This window comes from Centropristis striata, chromosome 11 (assembly GCF_030273125.1).
Source record: "Centropristis striata isolate RG_2023a ecotype Rhode Island chromosome 11, C.striata_1.0, whole genome shotgun sequence".
Taxonomy (NCBI): Eukaryota; Metazoa; Chordata; class Actinopteri; order Perciformes; family Serranidae; genus Centropristis; species Centropristis striata.
The window spans coordinates 9,375,292-9,396,576 of record NC_081527.1 but is presented as its reverse complement, the minus strand read 5'-3'; the positions used below and the strand labels follow the sequence as shown (position 1 = coordinate 9,396,576).

General features: G+C 37.6%; 1 protein-coding gene across 1 annotated transcript in view; it reads right to left on the bottom strand.

Moving 5' to 3' along the window:
• LOC131980601 (MAGUK p55 subfamily member 7-like) overlaps window positions 1-19,744 on the bottom strand; it is a 30,693-nt gene extending 10,949 nt beyond the window's left edge. The window contains exons 1-13 of the mRNA XM_059344858.1: window positions 19,645-19,744; window positions 18,498-18,616; window positions 17,466-17,543; window positions 15,967-16,047; window positions 10,713-10,847; window positions 7,875-7,956; window positions 7,379-7,464; window positions 6,632-6,706; window positions 5,997-5,999; window positions 5,747-5,943; window positions 4,708-4,766; window positions 4,511-4,522; window positions 3,998-4,042 (exon numbers count right to left, since the gene is read on the bottom strand). Of these exons, the coding sequence (XP_059200841.1) occupies window positions 3,998-4,042; window positions 4,511-4,522; window positions 4,708-4,766; window positions 5,747-5,943; window positions 5,997-5,999; window positions 6,632-6,706; window positions 7,379-7,464; window positions 7,875-7,956; window positions 10,713-10,847; window positions 15,967-16,047; window positions 17,466-17,543; window positions 18,498-18,616; window positions 19,645-19,669 (997 nt within the window). The 5' untranslated portion in view covers window positions 19,670-19,744. The remainder of the gene's footprint in view (window positions 1-3,997; window positions 4,043-4,510; window positions 4,523-4,707; window positions 4,767-5,746; window positions 5,944-5,996; window positions 6,000-6,631; window positions 6,707-7,378; window positions 7,465-7,874; window positions 7,957-10,712; window positions 10,848-15,966; window positions 16,048-17,465; window positions 17,544-18,497; window positions 18,617-19,644) is intronic.
• Between the last annotated feature and the right edge of the window lie 1,541 nt (window positions 19,745-21,285).

The window sequence follows — 21,285 nt, the reverse complement described above, 5'->3', positions numbered from 1 at the left end:
ATTGTTATTGCAACTTTCAGTTTGCAAACTGTAGCTTTATCCAATTTAATTCTCAGCTCATTGGCTTACTGATGTACGACCGCAGAACTGAATGCTCGGTGTGTTTCAGTTCAGTGACACTGATACGCAGTCAGAGATAAAATTAAAATAAAAAAAATACAGAGTTTGATTAAATATTACACGTGAACGACCAAATTCTTAACGACCATTAATTGATCACTATAAAATAAAAACAAGAGGCTGAAAGAGGCTAAAACAGTTCATACAGCTGAGGGGAAACAGCAAAGTCAGGTGCTTATTTTCCTGTTAAATCATATCAAACTTGACATAAAGAAGACAGAGAATGTTTACCTTGACACAAGAAGGTTAAAACCAGTACATATTTATCCATCATGACAATCTATGTTATGTTATTTATTGATATTTATTCCAACCACACCTTTTTGAGACAACTTATCTTCATGCATAAATACACAAGCATGGAAGGCCTGATTTATTCAAGAAATAATTAACTTCCACTTTTCACCAACATTACTTCCCTTTCTCTACCACTTGGACAGCACTTGAAAGTCTGAAACATTGTTAAAAAGCATTAGGGATGACAACATGGAGAGCTGCTGTAGGAATGTGAGGCAGAAAAAGTGAAACATCATCTAAGAAACGATCAACGCCACCACCCAAACTCTGGTTTAAAGCACCGTCCTGAACAGCACAAATCTCAGTCACCAGATGAACAACTCAGTGTGTCACGCGTCGCTCGGAGGCTTTCTGTCAGCCAGCGTCTGCCATGCGACTGTGGTCTGGCCGGGCTTGGCAGGCTCGCTCTCTTTCATGATGTTAACTGCTGCTAAGTGATGCTGCCAGGCTTTCTTTGACGTCAGCTGTAATTTCACTTTGTAAGCGTATCTGTCCATTTCCTCTTCATTTTAAGAAACATGGCACTGTGAGTAGAAATTTCAATCTTTTGTTTACATGGGAATTAAAGCGATGATTTCACTAGGGGTAACACACACTGTACACAACCTCTGTTATACAGCAAACGAGGAATCTTATTTCCTAGAATGAAGTAAGGTCTAGGAGAAAACATATCGTAATTGTCAATCTTAAGTAATTCTGGCAGTGAGATTCATCATGTGTTAGTGAAAATGCTCTCAGCTGTAAAACCGTAGTACATTTTTGGAAATGCTGCAAGCTATTTGTGCTTCACTCGATAGTTTGAAATAAGGGTGAGAGCAGAGATAAGAGTGAATACATGCAATGCCTGTCATGAACTGGGCCGAGGCCCTTCGTGTCAAGATGATATGATACGAGCCTTCAGTGCAAAAGATAAACTCTCAGTATGAAGCTCTGCAGTCATGGACCATTTAGTGCATTTGCACGGTACGGAATAAGTCAGTCGTTACAACTTAAAGGAATAGTTTGACATCTGATTTTGACACTTCCGCTTTTTTGCGTAACATGAGATGACAAGATCCACACTACTTTTATTGATATCAGTTAAAGTCACTGTGATGTACAGTAGTGTGTAAGGATGGGTGTTTGGAAGTAACCTGCCAACTCGAGCATCTATAATGTTAACGATCAATTAATCCATTAATCGCTATGTTATACACATACAGTTTAAAGTAAGTATAAAAACATGCATACATGGGCAAAATAAAAGATATATATATATATATCGAAAAATCGACGAAAAGAGACTTCCTGTCGGCATGAGGTTAGTTTTCACAGTAATCTTCATATTTAAATGTGATTTGTGTTTAAGTTTAAGTTTTGGATATAATTAAACTCAATGATTAATTCAATCTGCATTCAAAACTTACTGAAGTAAAAGTACAAAAGTATCAGCATCAAAATGTACTTAAAGTATCTATAGTAAAAGTACTCGTTATGCAGAATGGACCCACTAAGATTGTTATATATATTCTAAATATATTTTTACATTATTTGTATTGATGCTTTTATGTAAGCAGTGTTTTAATTTTGTAAAGACTGTGCTCATTTAACTACTTAATATACTGTTATAAGATTTCATTTTTAAAAAGTATTATCACTTTAAATTGATCATGTTTTTTATGTTAAACCTCGACCTGACTTACTGAATTTCCCCTCATGGATAAATAAAGTAATTTTTATTTGATTTGATTTGATCTAAAAAGTAACTAAAGCTGTCAGCTAAATGTCGTGGAGTAAAAAGTGCAATATTTGCCTAAAAATGTAGTGGATTCCAAGTATAAAGTTACATAAAATGGAAATACTAAATAGTAAAGTAAAGTACAAGTACCTAAAAATTGTACTTAAGTACAGTACTTGAGTAAATGTACTTAGTTACTTTCCACCATTGGTTCAATGGTATCAGGAAACTCCACCTCTAACAGCACCTCTAATACTCATTAATTAACATTTTACATCTCATTTGTTTAATTTGAATGAAAACTCTTTGTAATAACAACAAGCTGTGGGTTTTGTGCTTCCTCCTAAGAGATTGTCTGAGAGAGGGGTATCAATCATCTTGTCTCACTCTCCGCCAGAAAACGAATAAGCATATTTCAAAAACAACTGTTCTTTTTAAAGCACTGGCAGCAGAACTTAGGTGGATCTAAAAAAAAAAAAAAAATTTACAAAGGGACAAGTGTTTCTTTTAGTCCTCCATCTTGTCTCTTCACTTGTGTATCTACATCGGGGTCTCAAACTCAAATTACCTTGGGGCCGCTGGAGGCAGTATCAAAATGACCAAAAAAAGACACAAAATTAAAAAAAAAAAAAGACACAAAATGACAGAAAAAAACTAAACTACTTAAAAAGACACAAAATGACCAAAAAAAAGACACAAAAGTACTAAAACAAAGATACAAAATGACCAAAAAAAGACACAAAATGACTGAAAAAAACACAAAATGACCAAAAAAATACACAAAATGACCCAAAAAATACACAAAATTACAAAAAAAGACACAAAATTATAAAAAAAACCCACACAAAATTACAAAAAAATACACAAAATTACTTAAAAAAAGACACAAAATAAAAAAAAAGACACAAAATTATTTAAAAAAAGACACAAAATTACCAAAAAAAGACAAAAAATTACATTACATAACATTTCCACTTCTTCCGGTAACAACAACACGGCAGATAATAAACGGTCCGGTAGCAGCTGCCTTTCTTTTTGTTCACGGCGTCATAGAAACAAGTGAAACAAAGCTCCAGCTTGCGCAATAAAGGGACCTTCCACACACAACACGGTAAAGTGCCATTCATATAAAACTCACATATCAGGGTGGGGGCCACAAAATATCGTCACGAGGGCCGCACTTGGCCCGCGGGCCGCGAGTTTGAGACCCCTGATCTACATAGTGCTCCATTATGTCACCTTCTTTTTCACATGCTCAATGCTCTGATTACTCCGCATGCAGTCGTTTTGTCGTGCAGCATCGATAAAGGTTTACATGCCAGACAAAGAGGAAACACAGAGTCTGAATCACGTCATCAGGTGGAAGCTGGCCTGAGATAAGATGAAATGCACATTATTAAATGCACATGACTTTTGGAACTGATATAAGGCAACATCTGTAATTACCTTGCCTCGTACAGACATACAGAGCCTTTTTACAATCAGCCATATGAACGCCCCCATATGAACATCCTGCACTGCTCATATGCACACACGCAAACACACACACAAGCACATCACATCCAATCCACGAGATCAAGACAAATGGGATAAATGGGGAGGCTAAAACCACATTTGCTGTTCTAGTCGTCTCCCCCAAATCCCCAAACCACAAAACGACATCATCATACGCACTGGTTTGCACTATAAATATAACCAGGGTCTCCTTTTGTTGCTGGCTTTTCCTCGTCTATTTTTTGCAGCTCAGTTCAATATATATATTCAATATATGTGTCCAATTGGCCCGAGTTGTGTTGTTTTGTATCATACTGTCCCGTTTTCCAGTATCAGTGGGGTTTGAGTGGAACAAGTCAAACATCTCACCAATGTGGATCCCTGTAATAGCTTGGTAGTCGACATCCTCCACGACTGGAAAGACAGGAAGACAAGAGAGGAAAGAGTGAGGAAATCGTGGACTCAAACCACAAGGGGAGACATGAAATGACTGAAATTTCATACCTAAAGTATTAACATGTGTTCTGACCTAAATGTGCTAATATTTTGCTTTGGAAAGTCTAATAATAGTTTTATTTAGAAATGAGATCCACAATTTAGAAATATTAATAACTACCTTACTCTTACAAATTGGTTGTTAGTGAAAAACTAGCACACCAAAAGCAGCCAGATACTATAAACTTGCTTGGAGGAACGTTTAACAGAATAATCCATTTTGGAAAAACAGTGCAGAGAACATTACATGATTATTATTTTTGGATAACACACCTCTTTAAATCTTTAAAAAAAACAAAACCAAAACCTGAAACTATACATGTGTGCTATAATCATGTACATTATGCTCAAGGTGAGTTTTCAAAAGCAGATTGAAACAGACAGTACCTTCCCCCTCATCTGTGGAGCATGTGGACAGAAAACAAAAGCAGTGAGTACAACAGGAGGCGAGCTCAGCTCAGCTCACCCATGACCCTGACCTGTCACCTCCCAGGTTAGGAGCTCTAATATGTTTATTGGAAAGTGTTAGAAGGTTTTATTCTTTTCAGGTGTGGTGATTTTATGGAGAAACGCTGGCTCATCACCTGGTGGTTTGACTCTCCGAGGCCTGAACAGGGCTTTAGGTCGCTGCAGTGCAACTCTCCTGTAGAAAACAGAATAAAACAAGTATAAAAACAGGATTTATTCAGCTACCTGAGACTGCTTCATGCAAAAGCACAACATAAGACTATGCTGCACAATATGATGCGAACATTAAAAGCTGCACATTATTTGGACATATATCTGGAGATTTTTTTTATTCTCAGGGCATCTCATTGGTTATACCAGGGGTGCTCAAAGTTTGGATGACTTTGTGCCAATTTAGGGACTCAGTATATCACTGAGCTGGACATACAGTGGTGCCCACTTTAATCAGGCAGTCCTGCACAAACATTTCCATCAGGATATGACTTGCCTTTGTATTGAAAGACGGTGCCTCCTTGACAGTTTCATCAATTAGCAAAAAAACGGAAAAAGGTCAAAAGCTGCTGTTTGGTAGAATTAATTACCAACAGGTTAAAGAACCCAGAACTAACTTTTTGTAAACTGCCGAACTGAAAAAAAAAAAACTTTTACGAGAAAAAAAGTGGATACGGACGTAAGATATCAGCAGTTACAATGGCACCATGGGCTGAAGCGCTAGCAAATGTTTCTAAAATGGAACGCTTGAATGGAAGCTAAGAAAGGACAAGTTTGCTATTAGAAAGCTAATGTTAGCTAATGTTAGCTAATATCCACTTTTTTACTTTTAAAAGTTCAGTTTCTTGGTTCGTCTGATTTTAAAAACTTGTTGGGGGTACATTTAACTACACCACAGCTTTTGACAGTTTTTCAGTTTTTGATGATATGATGATCTAATTTGGTCTAACTTTAGCAATTATGTACGACTTAAATTCAAACAACCGCAAACAGCAAAAATAAAACAATATTTTTTTCTTTTCAGCTAAGCCAGAGAGGGTGAAAAGACTGTTGCTCTTGCAACTTCGGCCAGGCCTTGTGCACGCCCCTGTGACAGTGTTATATCAGATATCTACTATCTTCAAATTCAGTGCATTTACTTTGAAAAAAGCCTAAAACGAGCACCTCTCATGGAGCTGCTGTGAGGGGATGAGCCCTGCCCGAGCGTTGCTCTCCCCGAGGTGACAGGCCTGCCACCAGGTGTCATCCTCTCTGCTGACAATTTGGAGGATGTCTCCCCTTTTAAAGGCCACTGCTGCATCCTTGCAGGGAATGGCGGGATCCTCGTAAGGATCGTAGTCAAAAAGAGCTTGCATAAACAGCTGAGGAAAGACAAATCATTGCATGTTTCGTTAGGTGACAAAGGAAAATAGACTTTCTATATAATCAACTTGTTCATTGTTCACTTTTCCTGCTGCGGCTTTGTGAACTTGTTCTGTATCCTAGCAATGGACACAACATCTATGTCTGGTGCTCTTTCACATATGTTGGTGTCATTTTTGAGGAATGACCATGATCATAGAAAATAATTTGTCTTAATCCATTGCAAATGCTCCCAGCTCTAACAGTTTCCAGCTTGATGTATGTGATGGTAGCGGCCGAGACGTCTTCCGAAACAAAAAGAGGATTGTGGAACTTGAAATTTTCCACCTCAGCTGTGTAGATTCATTGTTATATTGAGTTCTCACTTGAGTTCTCATTGAGTTCTCACTCAACGTGTGATGTGTGCAAAATGATAAATCAAGTGGTTAAATGATAAAAAGCTGTAAATTGTAATGAAGTTAGAGGTTGTTTTATCCTTGAATGTCTGATCTGAATTTTCTTCTTGACAATGAACTGCTGTAGTGACAGCACTATGGCAAAAACACAAAATATAACCAAACACACAAGATACCACTGATTTCATCTCTTTTTACTGAAAACAGCTGGGCAGCTTTCCCCATGCAGCCAGATTGCATGCTAACATAAAAAACACAGCACAGGAATATGTGTAGCTAATATTTACTGTACCTTCTTATTTGTTGACATGTCTTCCTTGGAGGAGGCAGGAATGATTTTGAATGTAACTTCACCCTGAGAACAAGCCTGAGGAGTAACAGGGAGAAGTCAGATATTTCAGGAAATTCTTATTTTATTTATTTTCCATACAACAAAAATATGAAGCTACACCCAGCAGCCAATTAGCATAGCTTAACATAAAGACTGAACTGAACAAAGTTTGTTCTGGGTCTGTGCACACTCACCAGTGCACCAAATGTTGGAAATAGTCACCATCAAATGCAGTTTGTGCTCATTCACAAAAAATACCTCTCACATTAACAATTTTAGCACTCACATTCACAATTTTACCTATCATACACAATTTTACCTCTCACATTCACAATTTTAACTCTCACATTCACAGTTTTACATCTAATACACAATTTTACCTCTCACATTCACAATTTTACCACATACACACATTTTTGTGTGGTGAGGTAAAATTGTGTATGATAGGTAAAATTGTTAATGTGAGAGATATTTTCTGTGTATGTGAGAGGGCAGAATGAATTATGGCCCATACAGCCCTCATACGAAAGGCTGATGCTTTCTATTTAGATTTTTCATTTGCTCACAATAAAAAAAATATCAAAAAATGTCAACTTTATCCTTGAAGTTACAACACAGGCAAGAAGACAGTTAAGAGCAAGAGAAGAAAACACTAAAACATCCATTGTGGAGAGACTCAAACAATGTAACTGAGCAGGTGAGACTAACCAGAAGAGGAATGACTTCCTTTGGCTTCTTGTGCTCCAGCGAGACTCCATTCACCTCTTTCAGCTCATCTCCTTCATGGATTAGGCCTTCAAAGTGTTGGAAATACAAAAGGAAAATCTGAACCACATGCTCTTATCTGTAACATTTACAGGGTTTGTACGGTGCTTGAAATCCTTGAAAATGTTTGAATTTAAATGTTGTATTTTCAATGTTTAAAAAGTGCTTGGATTTTGGATAAAGTGCTTGTAAATGCTTGAAATTCTTACTGTATTTCTCTTGCAATCTGACTATATCCATCTATAGACTATAGATAATCACATGTTCAATGTAAAAAATAATGAGTAGCCTATCTGAAATGAAGACCGTTCCTCCTAAAAGTGTAATACCATCACTGTTGGTATGGTTAAGTGAAATCTCCCCCTCTTAGTATGTAAGTAATCATCTAAAATATGCAATTTACAACAGGTGTAAGTGTGGTATAAATTCATCAGCTTACCGCTTTTATCAGCTGTGCTTCCTCTCATGATCCTCGCCACTACAATAGCACCGGTGGATTTATCCACCTTAATTGTTGCCCCCTTGAGGATGGTGATTAGTGAATGTAAAGGTGATGGACAAAAAGATGCACAGAGGTCAAGAGGTCAAGTGATGGATAATTTGTTTTTAATACAGTCACTTCATTCCAGCGAAGGTTATTTGTATCAAAACGGGACCATTTAGCCGGCTGCCTTCATGTAACACACAAAGCGCTGGAAAAGGTTATCCAAATCAGCATTTATATTCAACAGATGTTATTGATGTGGAGCAAATCGCAATGGAAAGAGCATCTTATGTAGCTGACTACAATCAGTGCACTCTCGGGGTGTAACCCTGTTGTCTGGAAAACGGGAACATGCTGGATCGATCAAAGAGACTGTGTCAGAAAAAGGTCAGTCCCCTTCCAATCTAGTTTTGGGATCAATACAAAAGTATGTTCTCTATTATTGGGCCTAAGCATAGTCAGCTCTCAAAGCTCAGACACACAAGCATGCAAAAATGTTCATCATTAAGTAAATTATTCTCATATTTATCCATAAAATATAAAAATAAATAAATAAATAAATTACATCTCCACCATATGTTGCCGCTGTTTCATTGTCTTTTATTTACCTTTTTTTTAAATTAATTTTTTTACTTGCCAACAGATTTCATTACTATATTGTGGAAAATTAGGCCACAGGCTAAAAAGAATTACTTTTTGATGTGAATCCAGCTATATTTTAAGGAATTTTTACTTTGTGTGTGAGTACATTTTTTTATTTTCCTAATATTTTCTAATGAACTACTGGATCTACTTGAGTGGGGAAAAAAATCTGGCACATGTACCCCCGGCTGTCCATCACTATATGTATTTTATTGGAGTTCTTGATCCAGACGCAGAGCAAAAAAAAAAAAAAACTGAACTCTGTTTTATTATTAAAATAACAAATTTAGAGGATTTGCTGCCTTGGCGGAGGTATGCGCTCTTTGTAGTTTGATTCAGTCCAGTTTTACTTGATCCAGGAAATTTCCAGAAATAAGTGACAATGGCTTGGAAGAAGGTGGACTGAGGCAGATCAATCCGGCAGTATCAAGAAAATGAGGTATGATTAAAGACCTTGAAACTAGTTAATTTACATTAGAAACAGAAACGAAATTATCCCAATCCATTGTAATGCCGGCTTTAAAGGACTCATTTAAGAGACATAGTTTTGCAGTGGATGCACATGTGCACACACAAACACACACAACAATGCTGAAACTATGTTGTGCGTCACAGCAGATATATGGCAACAAAGATGTGGAAGAATTGACTCTGACCATTCCTGGCTGCTGCAGGAGCCTTTTGCTTGTATTTCTTGTGCTTCCAAGGACTGTAGTCCTGCTACACCTTGGCATACAAGGCTCTAGCGGTCACGCAGTTCGACAACATGACATAAATTCAGTCACCAGAGAAAAATTCAACTATCCCGTGGATATGTTTATTGCTTTGAACTGCCTGTGCATGTCAGATATTGTGGCTGGACAAATTACAAAATTCTAAGTGCAGCTGTCCTGTTACATGGTTGTCTTTACTTAAGTACTTACATTTGTGTTTGTTTTATGCATTACAAGGCCAGGTAGACCAAATCAGAAACAGGCTGACAGGCGATAAAGCAGTTTTTTAGAGCCATGTAGAAATATAGCTGTTTGGCTTCTTGCTGAGTTAGATGATAAGATTTGTAGTACTCTCATGTCTGTACAGTGACATATGCAGCTAGAGCCAGCAGGAGGTTAGCTTAGTTTAGCTTAGCTTAGCTTAGCATAGCTTAGCATAGAGGTTGGAAGCAGGGAAAGCAGCTCACCAGTTCTTCCAGCAGCTCCAAAGCTCACTAACTAACCCATTATATCCAACAGGAAACCTCTGTATCTAAAAAGACAATGTGGATGTGCCTGAAGCCTACATTCTTTCCAAAGGCCAGCAGGGGGTGACTCCACTGGTTGCTAAAAAAAGTCAAATTTATAGAAATCTATGGGAAAATTACCCTACCTCTAACTTGATTTAATACCTCAGTAAATATTTTTCTAACAGTTTTATAGTCTCTTATAGTGGCAAGTCCTCTGCAATACATCATGATGTTCACTTTGTGAATTATGGTCCCATAAGTCCTATTTTGAGTCAAATAGACCATAAAGCTATAACTGACAGGTTTCTATGATTGTGCATTGTGTGTTTTTGATGTAAAACTTTGACCTTTCACAGTATGTTTTCAGCTCATCAAAGTTAATTGTAACATTTTGGTTGCTTAGAAATGTCTTGCTCGGCTTTCAGTTGCACCAAAAGACTCTAAATCAGCTGTTTTTCAAATTGGGATGCACCTCGCTAACTAAGCTAGTTAGCTACCACAATTGTGAGCTTCCTCCTCCCCAGAGAGCTTCACCTCTCATTGAAATATGGTTGCTTATGGCTCCAAATAACCAAGATGGCCATGAACCAAAATGTTTAACTCTTGGCTTCAAAACAGTAATTGACAAACCAATGGGTAATGGTCCACTTCTTTTATCCAGTCTATGGTTATATCTAATTCAGGACGTGTCAAGAAAATAAAAAAACAAAATCTCCATACCTCTCAACAAAGTGGGCCTAATTGTTTCCCTTTCCAGTCTTCATTCTAAGCTAAACTAACTGCCTGCTGGTGTGAGCTGCACATTTAAGTACAGGCATGAGAGTGGTGCTGTATCCTTTCATTAACTCTCATACAAGTGTATTTTCCAAATGTCAATTCATGAAGGCCAACATTTTTTCACTTTGAAACATGAAAATGTATTTACTCACCAGGGGGTCTTTGGTTTTGACCAGACTGACAATTTTGACTGAATCCTCATCCTCGTCCAGCACATCATCAGGAATTGGTGGCAGAGAAGGCTCAAAGTCTCTCTGAGCTACGGCGTCATGGACAGACAGGAGACTCTGCAGAGGAAACAGAAATACATTGAGGGTGCTGATCTGCATTTACGTATGTCACTTTGAATTGTAGTTGTTGTGAATAGATGTGGCGCTGGGGCTGCGAGTATTCTCTAATGCATCTCACTGTGTATGGAAAAATGGCAGTGGCTAAGGCCAACAGCATTCTCCAAACTAAATGGAAACCAAAGTGTTGGCTGTCAAGCTGCTGTCGAATTCAGCATCGTGAACAAATGCCAGCGTAATCACTGCAAAATCTGTTTATATAATGCCGTCCATTCTAGTCAGAAGTATACTAAAGAACTACTGTCATCAGACAGGTTAAGAACGACATTTTTAGGCTACGAGGTTAGGCTAGAGAGGGTTAAATGGAATTGTGAGGTTAAAAATGATAAGATCTCAAACACAATTCCACCAAATCTCTGTTGACTAATTAATGATGACTAGGTAGTGAATGAGCAAAAATTAAAAAAGCTAAAAGTTTGGTGAACCTTGGAAAAAGAGAAATGACTGGTTGCTCTTTATATATAAATATGACACTTCATTTAAACTTGTAAGGCACTGAGGTTTCTCTCATTTACAGTGATGACAAGGACATTTACAAACAGTACAGAAATACAAATTCAAAATACAGATAAAAGACAAGAAAAATAATAAGTAAAATGACCAAAGCTAAAAACATTTGCAGACAGTTGTGAGAAAGGCTGCAATCAAGTCACGAAATTGAAAAAATTGCTATGGGCCTATTGATCCTCAGTGTGAGTTGAAGGTCATTCCAGGTTGTGGGAGCATTAAAACAAAAGGCTGACTTCCCAAGTTCAGTCTGCACATGGGGAACTGTGAGAGTAAACCAATTATTTGATCATGTCAAGTAGTTTCCATGATTCTAATTAAGTGGTCTTAATAAGTATGGAGGTACTTCTCCGGTATATTAGACTGTAGATTAAAATGTGTTGGGTCGCTCTTGGATAAACAGTAAAGCAATCCAGGCACTCCAAAATACGTATGTATTTTATTTTTCTCGCCCCTGCCCCTCAGCCTGAGCCCACCACTGGAGAAAGGACATAATTTTCCAAAAAAAACATGTAAAGTCTATAAATCCTCATTAACCTTCTGGTGTCTGAGCCTATTTTGGCCATTTTTTAATACTTTTGATTTTGCCCTTCATGTACCACATAAAAAATGTTTACTATACCCATATTTGGTATCCATTTTAACTTTAACCTACTTTATCAACATATTGAGCTGAAAAATGATACTATTTACTACAATAAAAACCACAAATGTGCTCAATGAACTGTTGTGGAACTTGAAAATGTAAACATAGGATACAAATATGAACATATAAAAAGGTAAAATTTAAATATAATAAAACTATATACAAAAAAGTATAAAAACATGTATATTTATAGGTGTTTTTTCCCTTGTTAGCTGCAACTCTTCAAAACAAACTATGTGCAAAATTACACAAAGAGCTACACTAACGCTCAAATATTTCTGTACTTCAAATTAAAATCATATCTTTGGTTTTACATGAATGTCAAACAAAAACTGGGAGAAAATCTCAAGTCTGTACTTTGGAGTGAAGTTGACAGCAGCGCAGTATCTCCATGTGACCTAGTTTTTTGTTAAATGTCACATCTGATCATAGACCCCAGAGGGTTAATAGCAGAATACCTTATTGCATCCAGTCAATGGATCCAAAAAGCTCACCTTTGGATCAAGTCTCCAGTGCTGCTGAAGACCAACATTTTTAGACCAAATGGTTAAGCCGGAGAAGGTTAAGTGTAATTGTGAGGTTAAAAATGGTAAGCACTCACACAAAAATGCCATCAATCCCTGTTGACTAATTAAAGGTGACTGGGTAGTGACTGAGACTGTGCAAAAATTCCAATAAGTTTGGCTGGCCTGCCTGCACTCTGTGCAGCAACTGAATCCAAATACAGCACTTTCCTCTTGGTCACAAACCTCCAATTTTGCCGATGCCAACATGCCACATTTGATTTAGTCTGGTATGTACTGCCAGCCTGTGGGCCACCTGAAAGCAACCCCCCACACTACTAACAGTCCTTCTGGCTCGGCTCAGACATCACACATGTCTTAGGAAAAACTCCTTTTCCAGCGAAGGGACTGTGAATTGATATATGACTCACTATCAATGCCCAGACAGTTCATTTAAGTTCATTCTTTGTTAACTTTGGCCGAGCAAAAACTCCAGGTTTGTTTGCAGAAAAACAATATTTTGGATAAACGTTAATCTCTCGCTGTGAGCCTGCACAAGGTACAATTTCAAAAAAAGGGGGAATTTAGTGTAATAAGAAAGAATGGAGACGAGGAGGGAAACATCTGCTCATCAACTTGATTTTAACAATCAGCCAATCCATCTGTCAGTTAGTCTACTTATCCATGTTGTCCATCAACAGTTGCTCTGCTCAGAAGCTGCCAACGCGTGAGCAATGTGTCTCTGGCCACTTTCAGAGACAGGTTTTCAAAAAACAAACATTCATTCACAGAATATTATACCCCGAGTCTCTCATAAGTATGTGTGAGCTCCTGCGTTGGGGCCAAGAACAAACAGGTCATTAAGACTGTTTAAACAAACCTGTTAGTTCTCGGCTGGCCTCGGCTCCTCATTAAGAAAAGCCACGACTTCTGCAGCTCACTGGAAAACCATACGCTGTGTGTGTGTGTGTGTGTGTGTGTGTGTGTGTGTGTGTGTGTGTGTGTGTGTGTGTGTGTTTGTGTGTCTCAAATACGACTGTCAGCAGATCTGAAATAAGGAAACATGCATTTGAGTAGTCTGGGCCTCATGAGTGAACACTAATAAACATAACTAGGGAGTAGATTAGCATCAATTCTTGTGTGGTTAATAGATGTCAGCACCTCTCAATGGGCAAAATGATTAGGTGAAATACGTTTAAATATAATTTACAGTTGGATTCATTTGTCACTTTGTGTGACCCATATAAGCCTTTTGATGTGCGTAAGCTCCAGTGTTCAGTCGCCCACAAAGCATCAGAATAGCTCAGATGAAGCATGCCTGCATGGAAATTAGTTTCTCAGATTACAGTTCTAGTATTAGCTAGGTCAAGTAAAATGACTGAACATGTAACCGCACCATCCATGAGTAGCTTTCTTTTATTGTTAATGCTCCATTGGGGCACTGAGGTAGAAGGAAGCAAAACAACCTCATCTGAGTGGATTACATTCTTGCTTAAATGATCCATGTCAAAGGCAATCATTGGATGTGCTTCAGTGACAAAAAAACACTCCTGCACAGTTTGGGGCATGTTTATGTGCATGAATGTGTGGTAATATAAGCTTTGTAAACAGATATCTGCATATGAATGCAGAATTTGCAGGCAGTGGGACCATATTCTGGTATCAGAAGTGTTCAGACAGGTAAACAGTGTGTTGAGGGCAAAGAAAAAGCAAAATGCATTGGCAGAAATACAATATTGGAACGCATTGGCTCTGTCTGATAACGATTTCACTTAACTCAGTTACTTAAATCAGACTCTAAACAATGACTAGAATATGGAAAAGGAAAAGTCTTGGCCTGGATACCCGTTATTTGCTGGCTTCACCAGAACCCCAGAAATATGGGCCATTTTCCCCAGAGGTTAAATGGTTGTTAGACTAATAGACGATGGGTTCCGAGATGGCATTACAGATATTAAAAAGTCACTTAAGAGAACAGTTAGACATCTTGGGAAATATGCTTATTCTTTCTCTTGCCAAAAGTAAGATGAGAGGAGTGAGACCACTTGTTCTCCAAGATCTTACTTTAGTTCACTTTGGCGGTATCTATGGCGATAAGTTGCTATGGCCGCTTTCCCGTATAAAGTCTGTTAGACTTGTTGCATTTCTGTGGTGAGGATGCAACATTGTTGCATTTTTCATTTGGTTTGGTTTTCTGTCACACTGTGCTTTAATAAGCGCACCAAGCATTGTAAACAAATGTCGCTGTTGGCACTGCCCTTTTTGTCTATAGGATTGAATATGTAAGTGAAAAAGCTGAAAACTTTTGCGAAACAGGTTGCAGACTTTAATGTATTGTGTATTGTATTGAGTTTTTTCACTCGAATGCGGCATTGATCCGCTGTGCAATTGAATCCATTAGCCACCATTCTGTCACTCAATAATTTGAAGAATTTGTTGTTTTTGTGAGAGGCCACAAGTAACTGTGTTATGTGATTGTCTGACTGTACTTCCATAAGGGCCTTTACTTCACCATTAGACCACGTCTGTCCAAGAGACATTTTTCATGCCTGTGACTACCTAATCTGGTGTTGATACTCACATTTCTGCCCAATCCCAGAATGCACTGCGTTCTGTTTCGCTTCCTTTCTTTGGTTGGGACTGTTCTCACCTGCAGTGAACCGAACTCTTGTGCACTTGGAAGCGACCCCCGACCCACTGCTTGCAAAAACCAAATGGTCTATCTGACAAAAGTCAATATATATTATTGGAGTATATTGTGTCACATCCACCTACCAGATCAAACACTGCAGGGTGATGGAAAACACGTAACTAAGTAGTCTACCCCTGTGATCTTTCCTCAGAATGTCGCTGCAGAACAGTGTGCAATAGGCTGAATCCCCATTGTGTTACCTCAATTAGCAATAGACTACAGACATGTATTTAAATGAGATAATTACTTCAAACATAAAGCTGAAGTTAGCTTTAATAATGTAAAATAAAGATTGGAAACAGGGACACATTAGCCTGAACCTAAACCTCAAAAACGCTTTAATTCTTACAAAAAAAATCTAAGCTAATTTTTTTTACCTCTAGACAGAGCAGAACGAGCTGTTTCCCTAAATTCCCAGTAAAATATAATATATAATATAATAACACTTTATGCTAAGCTAAGGTTAGCTAGCTAACCCTGGCTGTAGTTTTTTTTTATATTTTAAAGGTCTCTTTCCTAAGATAAACCACAGTAACTGCCCAGAGTCTCTAGAGTCTTTCCCGACATGTTGAGTTATTTATTTTAAGACTTTCTTTGGTGGAAATGACGTGATTTGACTGGACAAAGGACTTGGCTGGGGCAGTTTTAGGTCGACACACATGTGTGAAGCTACAGGAACACATCATCACCATGGAAGGAAATACTCTTCACCTTAAAGCTGGGCTTGGAAAAGAGGGCAACCAGTTCTTTGACTTCATCTCTCCAGCCCTGGTATATCAGCTCCTCCGCCAACTGGAAACAGAGAAAAAGAGAAGGAGAGGCAGGATATATTTTATATAATTAGAGGTATGCATTTATATCACGGCCTGAGTGAGGTTAGCTCTAGTCTACAGTGCACCGGCCAAGACAGACAGACAGAGAGAAACGAGCAGAGAGACAAAAATGTTAGTGAAAGTAAACTTGTATCTGATTCAGACTGCGTTCAGTGACCCTGTTCACCTCACCGGGGGATTTTCTCTTCTTCATATTAACTATTTCCTGTTTTGGTTTTGTGTCTTTTAGCCACCGTCGGAAAAAAAAGCTCCCAAATGTTCAAGGCTACACGACAGCTGCGGCGACAGCTTAAACAGAGTAGCCTTGACCGTCAGCGGCAAGTGGAGAGGCGGCGACTGACTGTGTGCAGTCGCCCGTCTTGTCAAGCATATTACTGTAATGACTTCTACTGCTTCAAGATGTCGAGGCACACTCCAGAGACACAATGCATGAAGGTCATTAGTTTCCACTGTGAGCAAACAGAAGCCTCTCTGAGGGGAAACAGACCCATGGTTTGGCCCTTCCAGTAGGTCCTGATGATTTAAGCCAGGCGGAGAGTGGCTGTCTAACAGAATCTGAAGCAAAGGGAGTGAAGAGAAGGAGATGGAGAGAAGTTTAGGGGGAGAGGATAGGGGGAGATAGACAGCATGGAAACATGGCAGGGTGTAGGGAGAAGATAAAGGGAAGCAAATGGAGAGAAAGGGGAAAGGGTACAGAGAAAGGGGAAGATAATGGAAGGGAATGTGGTTTAAGGATGGAGAAAAGAGAAAAGATGGAAGCATAGAGTAAGGGAAAAGTGCAAAAAGAACATCCTTGTTTAACACTTTGTCCAGGAACAAGACGGGGAAAATCAGGAAATAAAGGTGGAACATGACCAAAAAGGAAGGTAGCGGGTTGAGATGGAATGATTGGTTGGTAACAGGAACGAAGAGGACTGGTATATGAAATATGATGCACATCTGAGGGGAATAAAGGCTGGTGGTGGCGTTTTGAGTCACAGCGGCAGTAGTGGGAGCACTCTCTGTCACTTCATCTTAAATCTTAAATTAATTGTATTCCTCCAACCTGAAACATTAGACTACACACAATGATTTTAGCAGCCTTTTGCTCGTCCTCAGTGACCTAACTCCTGGCGTGCAGATACAAAAGGATATCTGCTATAAAACACAGACTTTCAAGTGATACTATGCGAGGTGACGGAGTTTCGAGATGACATTTTATCATTCAGTACATATAAGAATGACTGTATGCTCCCATCAAGCTTCTGTGTGACAGGAAAGCTGTCATGTATGTGGAAAAAATGTATTTGAGCAAATCTTCCCCGTTCCCTTTGCTGTCAAACTGTCATCCTCGGCAGCGCGTCTATCTGCAAAAGATGTTTGGAAAGAGTCACTTACGTCTGAGGCCAGGCTCGCTGCGTGCTCTTGGACCGGGATGGGGCTTCGCTTCTCAAAACGCTTCAGTCGCTCGTGGATCTGTCAAGACAGGAAAGTATCAAAATAAAGGTTTTCTCTTCACTGAAAAGGCTCTTACTGCAACTCCACACACTACAGCTACTAGAACTGCTACTTCTACTACTGATAACATTAATATTAATAACATTTAATCTATTAAAAGACCTGCAGTGTAAAGATGTATTTCAGTTTAGTGTACGTGAAACTGCATTAATGTTTCTTTGTTTTTAATAGTGGTGGAAAATACATTTGTTCAAGTACTGTACATAATTTTGAGGTAACTGTACTTCACTTACTAAGCAGATATTATATTTTAAACACAAAGTGTTTAATCAGCTTATAAAATATGATATCACTATCAATAATCAATAATATGATATAAAAATATCATTTTTATACATTTAATAACCCAACAGCTACATTTTCCCAATACAGTAAAAAATTGCTCCATCTTAACCAACTGCAGCATTGAAGTGCAACCTAATTCTGATAAGTGCAACTTTTGGAGAAGTAGGCAAAGTAAAATTACTGTTTTTGTCAAAGGACTCAAATTATTAGACCACTTTTTTTCTTCAATTTCTTGTTCATTGTAATGCCTGGTACAACTAAAGGTACATTTGTTTGGACAAATATATTTCATAACAACAAAAATAGCTCATAAGAGTTTAACTTAAGAGCTGATATCTATAATAACCAAAATCATTATCAAGAAAACCATGGAAAATGTCTAGATATCAGCTTTTAAATTAAACTCAACTCTCATTAGCTATTTTTGTTGTTGTCTTAATATTTGTCCAAGCAAATAAACATTTAGTTGTACCAGGCATTACAATGAACAAGACATTGAAGAACAATGGTGGTCTAATATATTTATTATATTGTAGGCCACAACTACAAATAAGATCAACCAAGTAAAGAAAAAAAGGACCAGTTACTAAAATGAGTGGCAGTAAATAAGCACAAAAGTGTCTTCACCTTAAAGAGCAGGTGAAGCTTCTTCTCCATCAACATGCTGTGGAGGAACCTGTAGTCCTCCTCCCTGTCTGTATGAGACTCTGTTCCAGACATCACGGATGAAAGCAGTTTGCACACACCTACAGGAGGAGAGGCAGAACCGAGGCCAAACATATCGTCACACTGTTAAAATAATCGCCTAAGTCATTTTTTTCAAAATAGTTTTTTTTGCCTAAATCATCTCCTCATGACGCCGGCCACCTATAGTAAAATCGGCTACATCCTCAGTTGATCAGATCATGTGATTTTACCCCTTTAAGATAATGGCCTATGTCAAGTGTGTGACTTAAGAAGATTCATTATGTTTAAGTCAAAATAAAATGTGACTTAGGCAATTTTTTTGAACATGCCTTTGTGACTTAAGCAAGATATGGTAACACTTTATTTTGAAGGTGCCTACATAAGAGTGACATGAGCGTGTCATAAACATGACATGGGATGTGTCATGAACATTAATGACACTTTGAAGTAGCATTAACGCTCATGATACTTGTCATGTCATGTTTCTGACAGGCTTGTGTGACTCTTATGTAGACACCTTCAAAATAAAGTGTTACCATATCTTGCTTAAGTCACAAAGGCATGTTCAAAAAATTGCCTAAGTCATTTATTTCTCTTAAGTTACATAATTTACACACAGTGTTATTACGATACCAATAGCCATCCTTTGTTACATCCTTTTTGAGTGAAATGATCAATAAATGTCATATGTTACACTTTTGGTGAAGTTTTTTGTGTTTCCTGCAAAACTTGAAAAAAATGAGTTTGGAGATTATTTTAACAGGGTGACGATATTAAACACACACATACACATAAACACCACATCAGCACCTGCACCTGCTACTAATTTACAGAGCTTATGTTGGAGGTTATGAGGCAGGGTCAAGAACCCAAAGAGGGAGGTCAAAGGTTAAATGGAGGGTGTGATAAAAAAAACAACTCCCATAGGGACGCCTTATAAATTTTCATGGCAATAATTGCTTTATTGTCTAGTTTTATGGGTATTTATCTATAAGGGCAGGATAAGGGCTCTTAAAATAAAATAAAATAAAAATCTCAAATGTATTAATGTGCATGTCACCTATTAATTTGACACAGTTGGACTTACCTCTGTGTTCTGTTCGACTCAGCATCCTCCTCTCTCTGAGAAAGGTAAAGAAAAATTCAACAAGTAAGTAACTTGCTCCAGATTAATTTTGTTTTTATCAGCAAATAGGGAGACTGTAGTGTGACACAGAGAAAGAGAAATAATGAGAGGAAGCATATGTAAAAAGAGGCTTCTACTGAGATATTACTGCCCCCTAATGCTGGTATGAGATATTTCAACATCACAGTAATGCATTGTTCCCTTGCCCATACAACTGTGTCTATAAATTATTAAATCAGTCAATATTTGATCAATAAAAGTTTTTTTCCTTATTACAATAAACTTTTTATTTTTAATTACTTACTTATTAAATACTGTATTACTTTGAACAAAAAATAAGAACATAACTCATACTCAGTGGTGGAATGTAACTCAGTACACTTACTCAAGTACTGTTCTTAAGTACAATTTTGAGGTAGTTGTACTTTACTTGAGTATTTCTATTTTATGTAACTTTTACTTCGACTCCACTACATTTTGAGGCAACTATTGTACTTTTTACTCCACTACATTTATCTGACAGCTTTAGTTACTTTTCAGGCTGAGATTTCACATAATAAATTGAAAATTATTATGCATTTTTATTAATTAAACCACATAAAATAATATGGAGTAGTTAAAATTAGCCCTACCTTGACAACAGTAAATTAAAGCTACTTAAATGCATCAAAAATAATAATACAATAATATATTTGAACAATCTGAATGGGTCTATTCTGCATAGTAAATACTTTTACTTTTGATACTTTAAGTACATTTTGATGCTGATACTTTTGTACTTTTACTTCAGTAAGTTTTGAATGCAGGACTTTTACTTGTAGTGGAGTAATTTCACAGTGTTGTGTTAGTACTTTTACTTACGTAAGTAAGGGATCTGAATACTTCTTCCACCACTGCTCATACTAAAGTATAAATAATGAATGTCCTATGCTCAAATTGATATATTTGTATCCTTTCTTAGACCATGATTTTAATGATGGTATTCAGATATGCATATTCCATATAAAAGCTTGAACATCAGTTTAACATAATTGCACTTGTTAGATAATAGAATCTGTAACCACATATATTCTCACTGAATTATCACAGCCAGGGAAAAACAATACTATATCCACAACATTTGTCTTTTAGATGTTTACATTTTTCAATAGCAGGTAATACATTTAATTATTCTGAGAAAATAAACAATACATTTGAATTTATATACATAATCTGCTATACGGATTAGGAGTGTAACACCAATGATGATGTACATTACAACTAATTTTACGCAGCCATGAGTAAAGCAGCACAGCACAACCACACAAAACTCAAATGGCACTCACCAGAGACTGTCCATGCCATCAGGCCCACTTCAGGCAGGCCATATCGCTTAATACCTAAACATTATGATGCACATTTGAACATCCACTTGTAGAGAGCGGTTGTATGGTGTTTGACCGTCCAGACTGTAAAAAGGGACAGTCTGTTATTCAGTCAATATGTGTCAGGCCTGACCTAAATCAAGCCAGCGGGCAATCGATACAGCAATCAAAGAGCATGTTAGCCTATATCAGTTCACTTTCCACATATGAACGTCACAGTGATTCAATTGAATCAGCA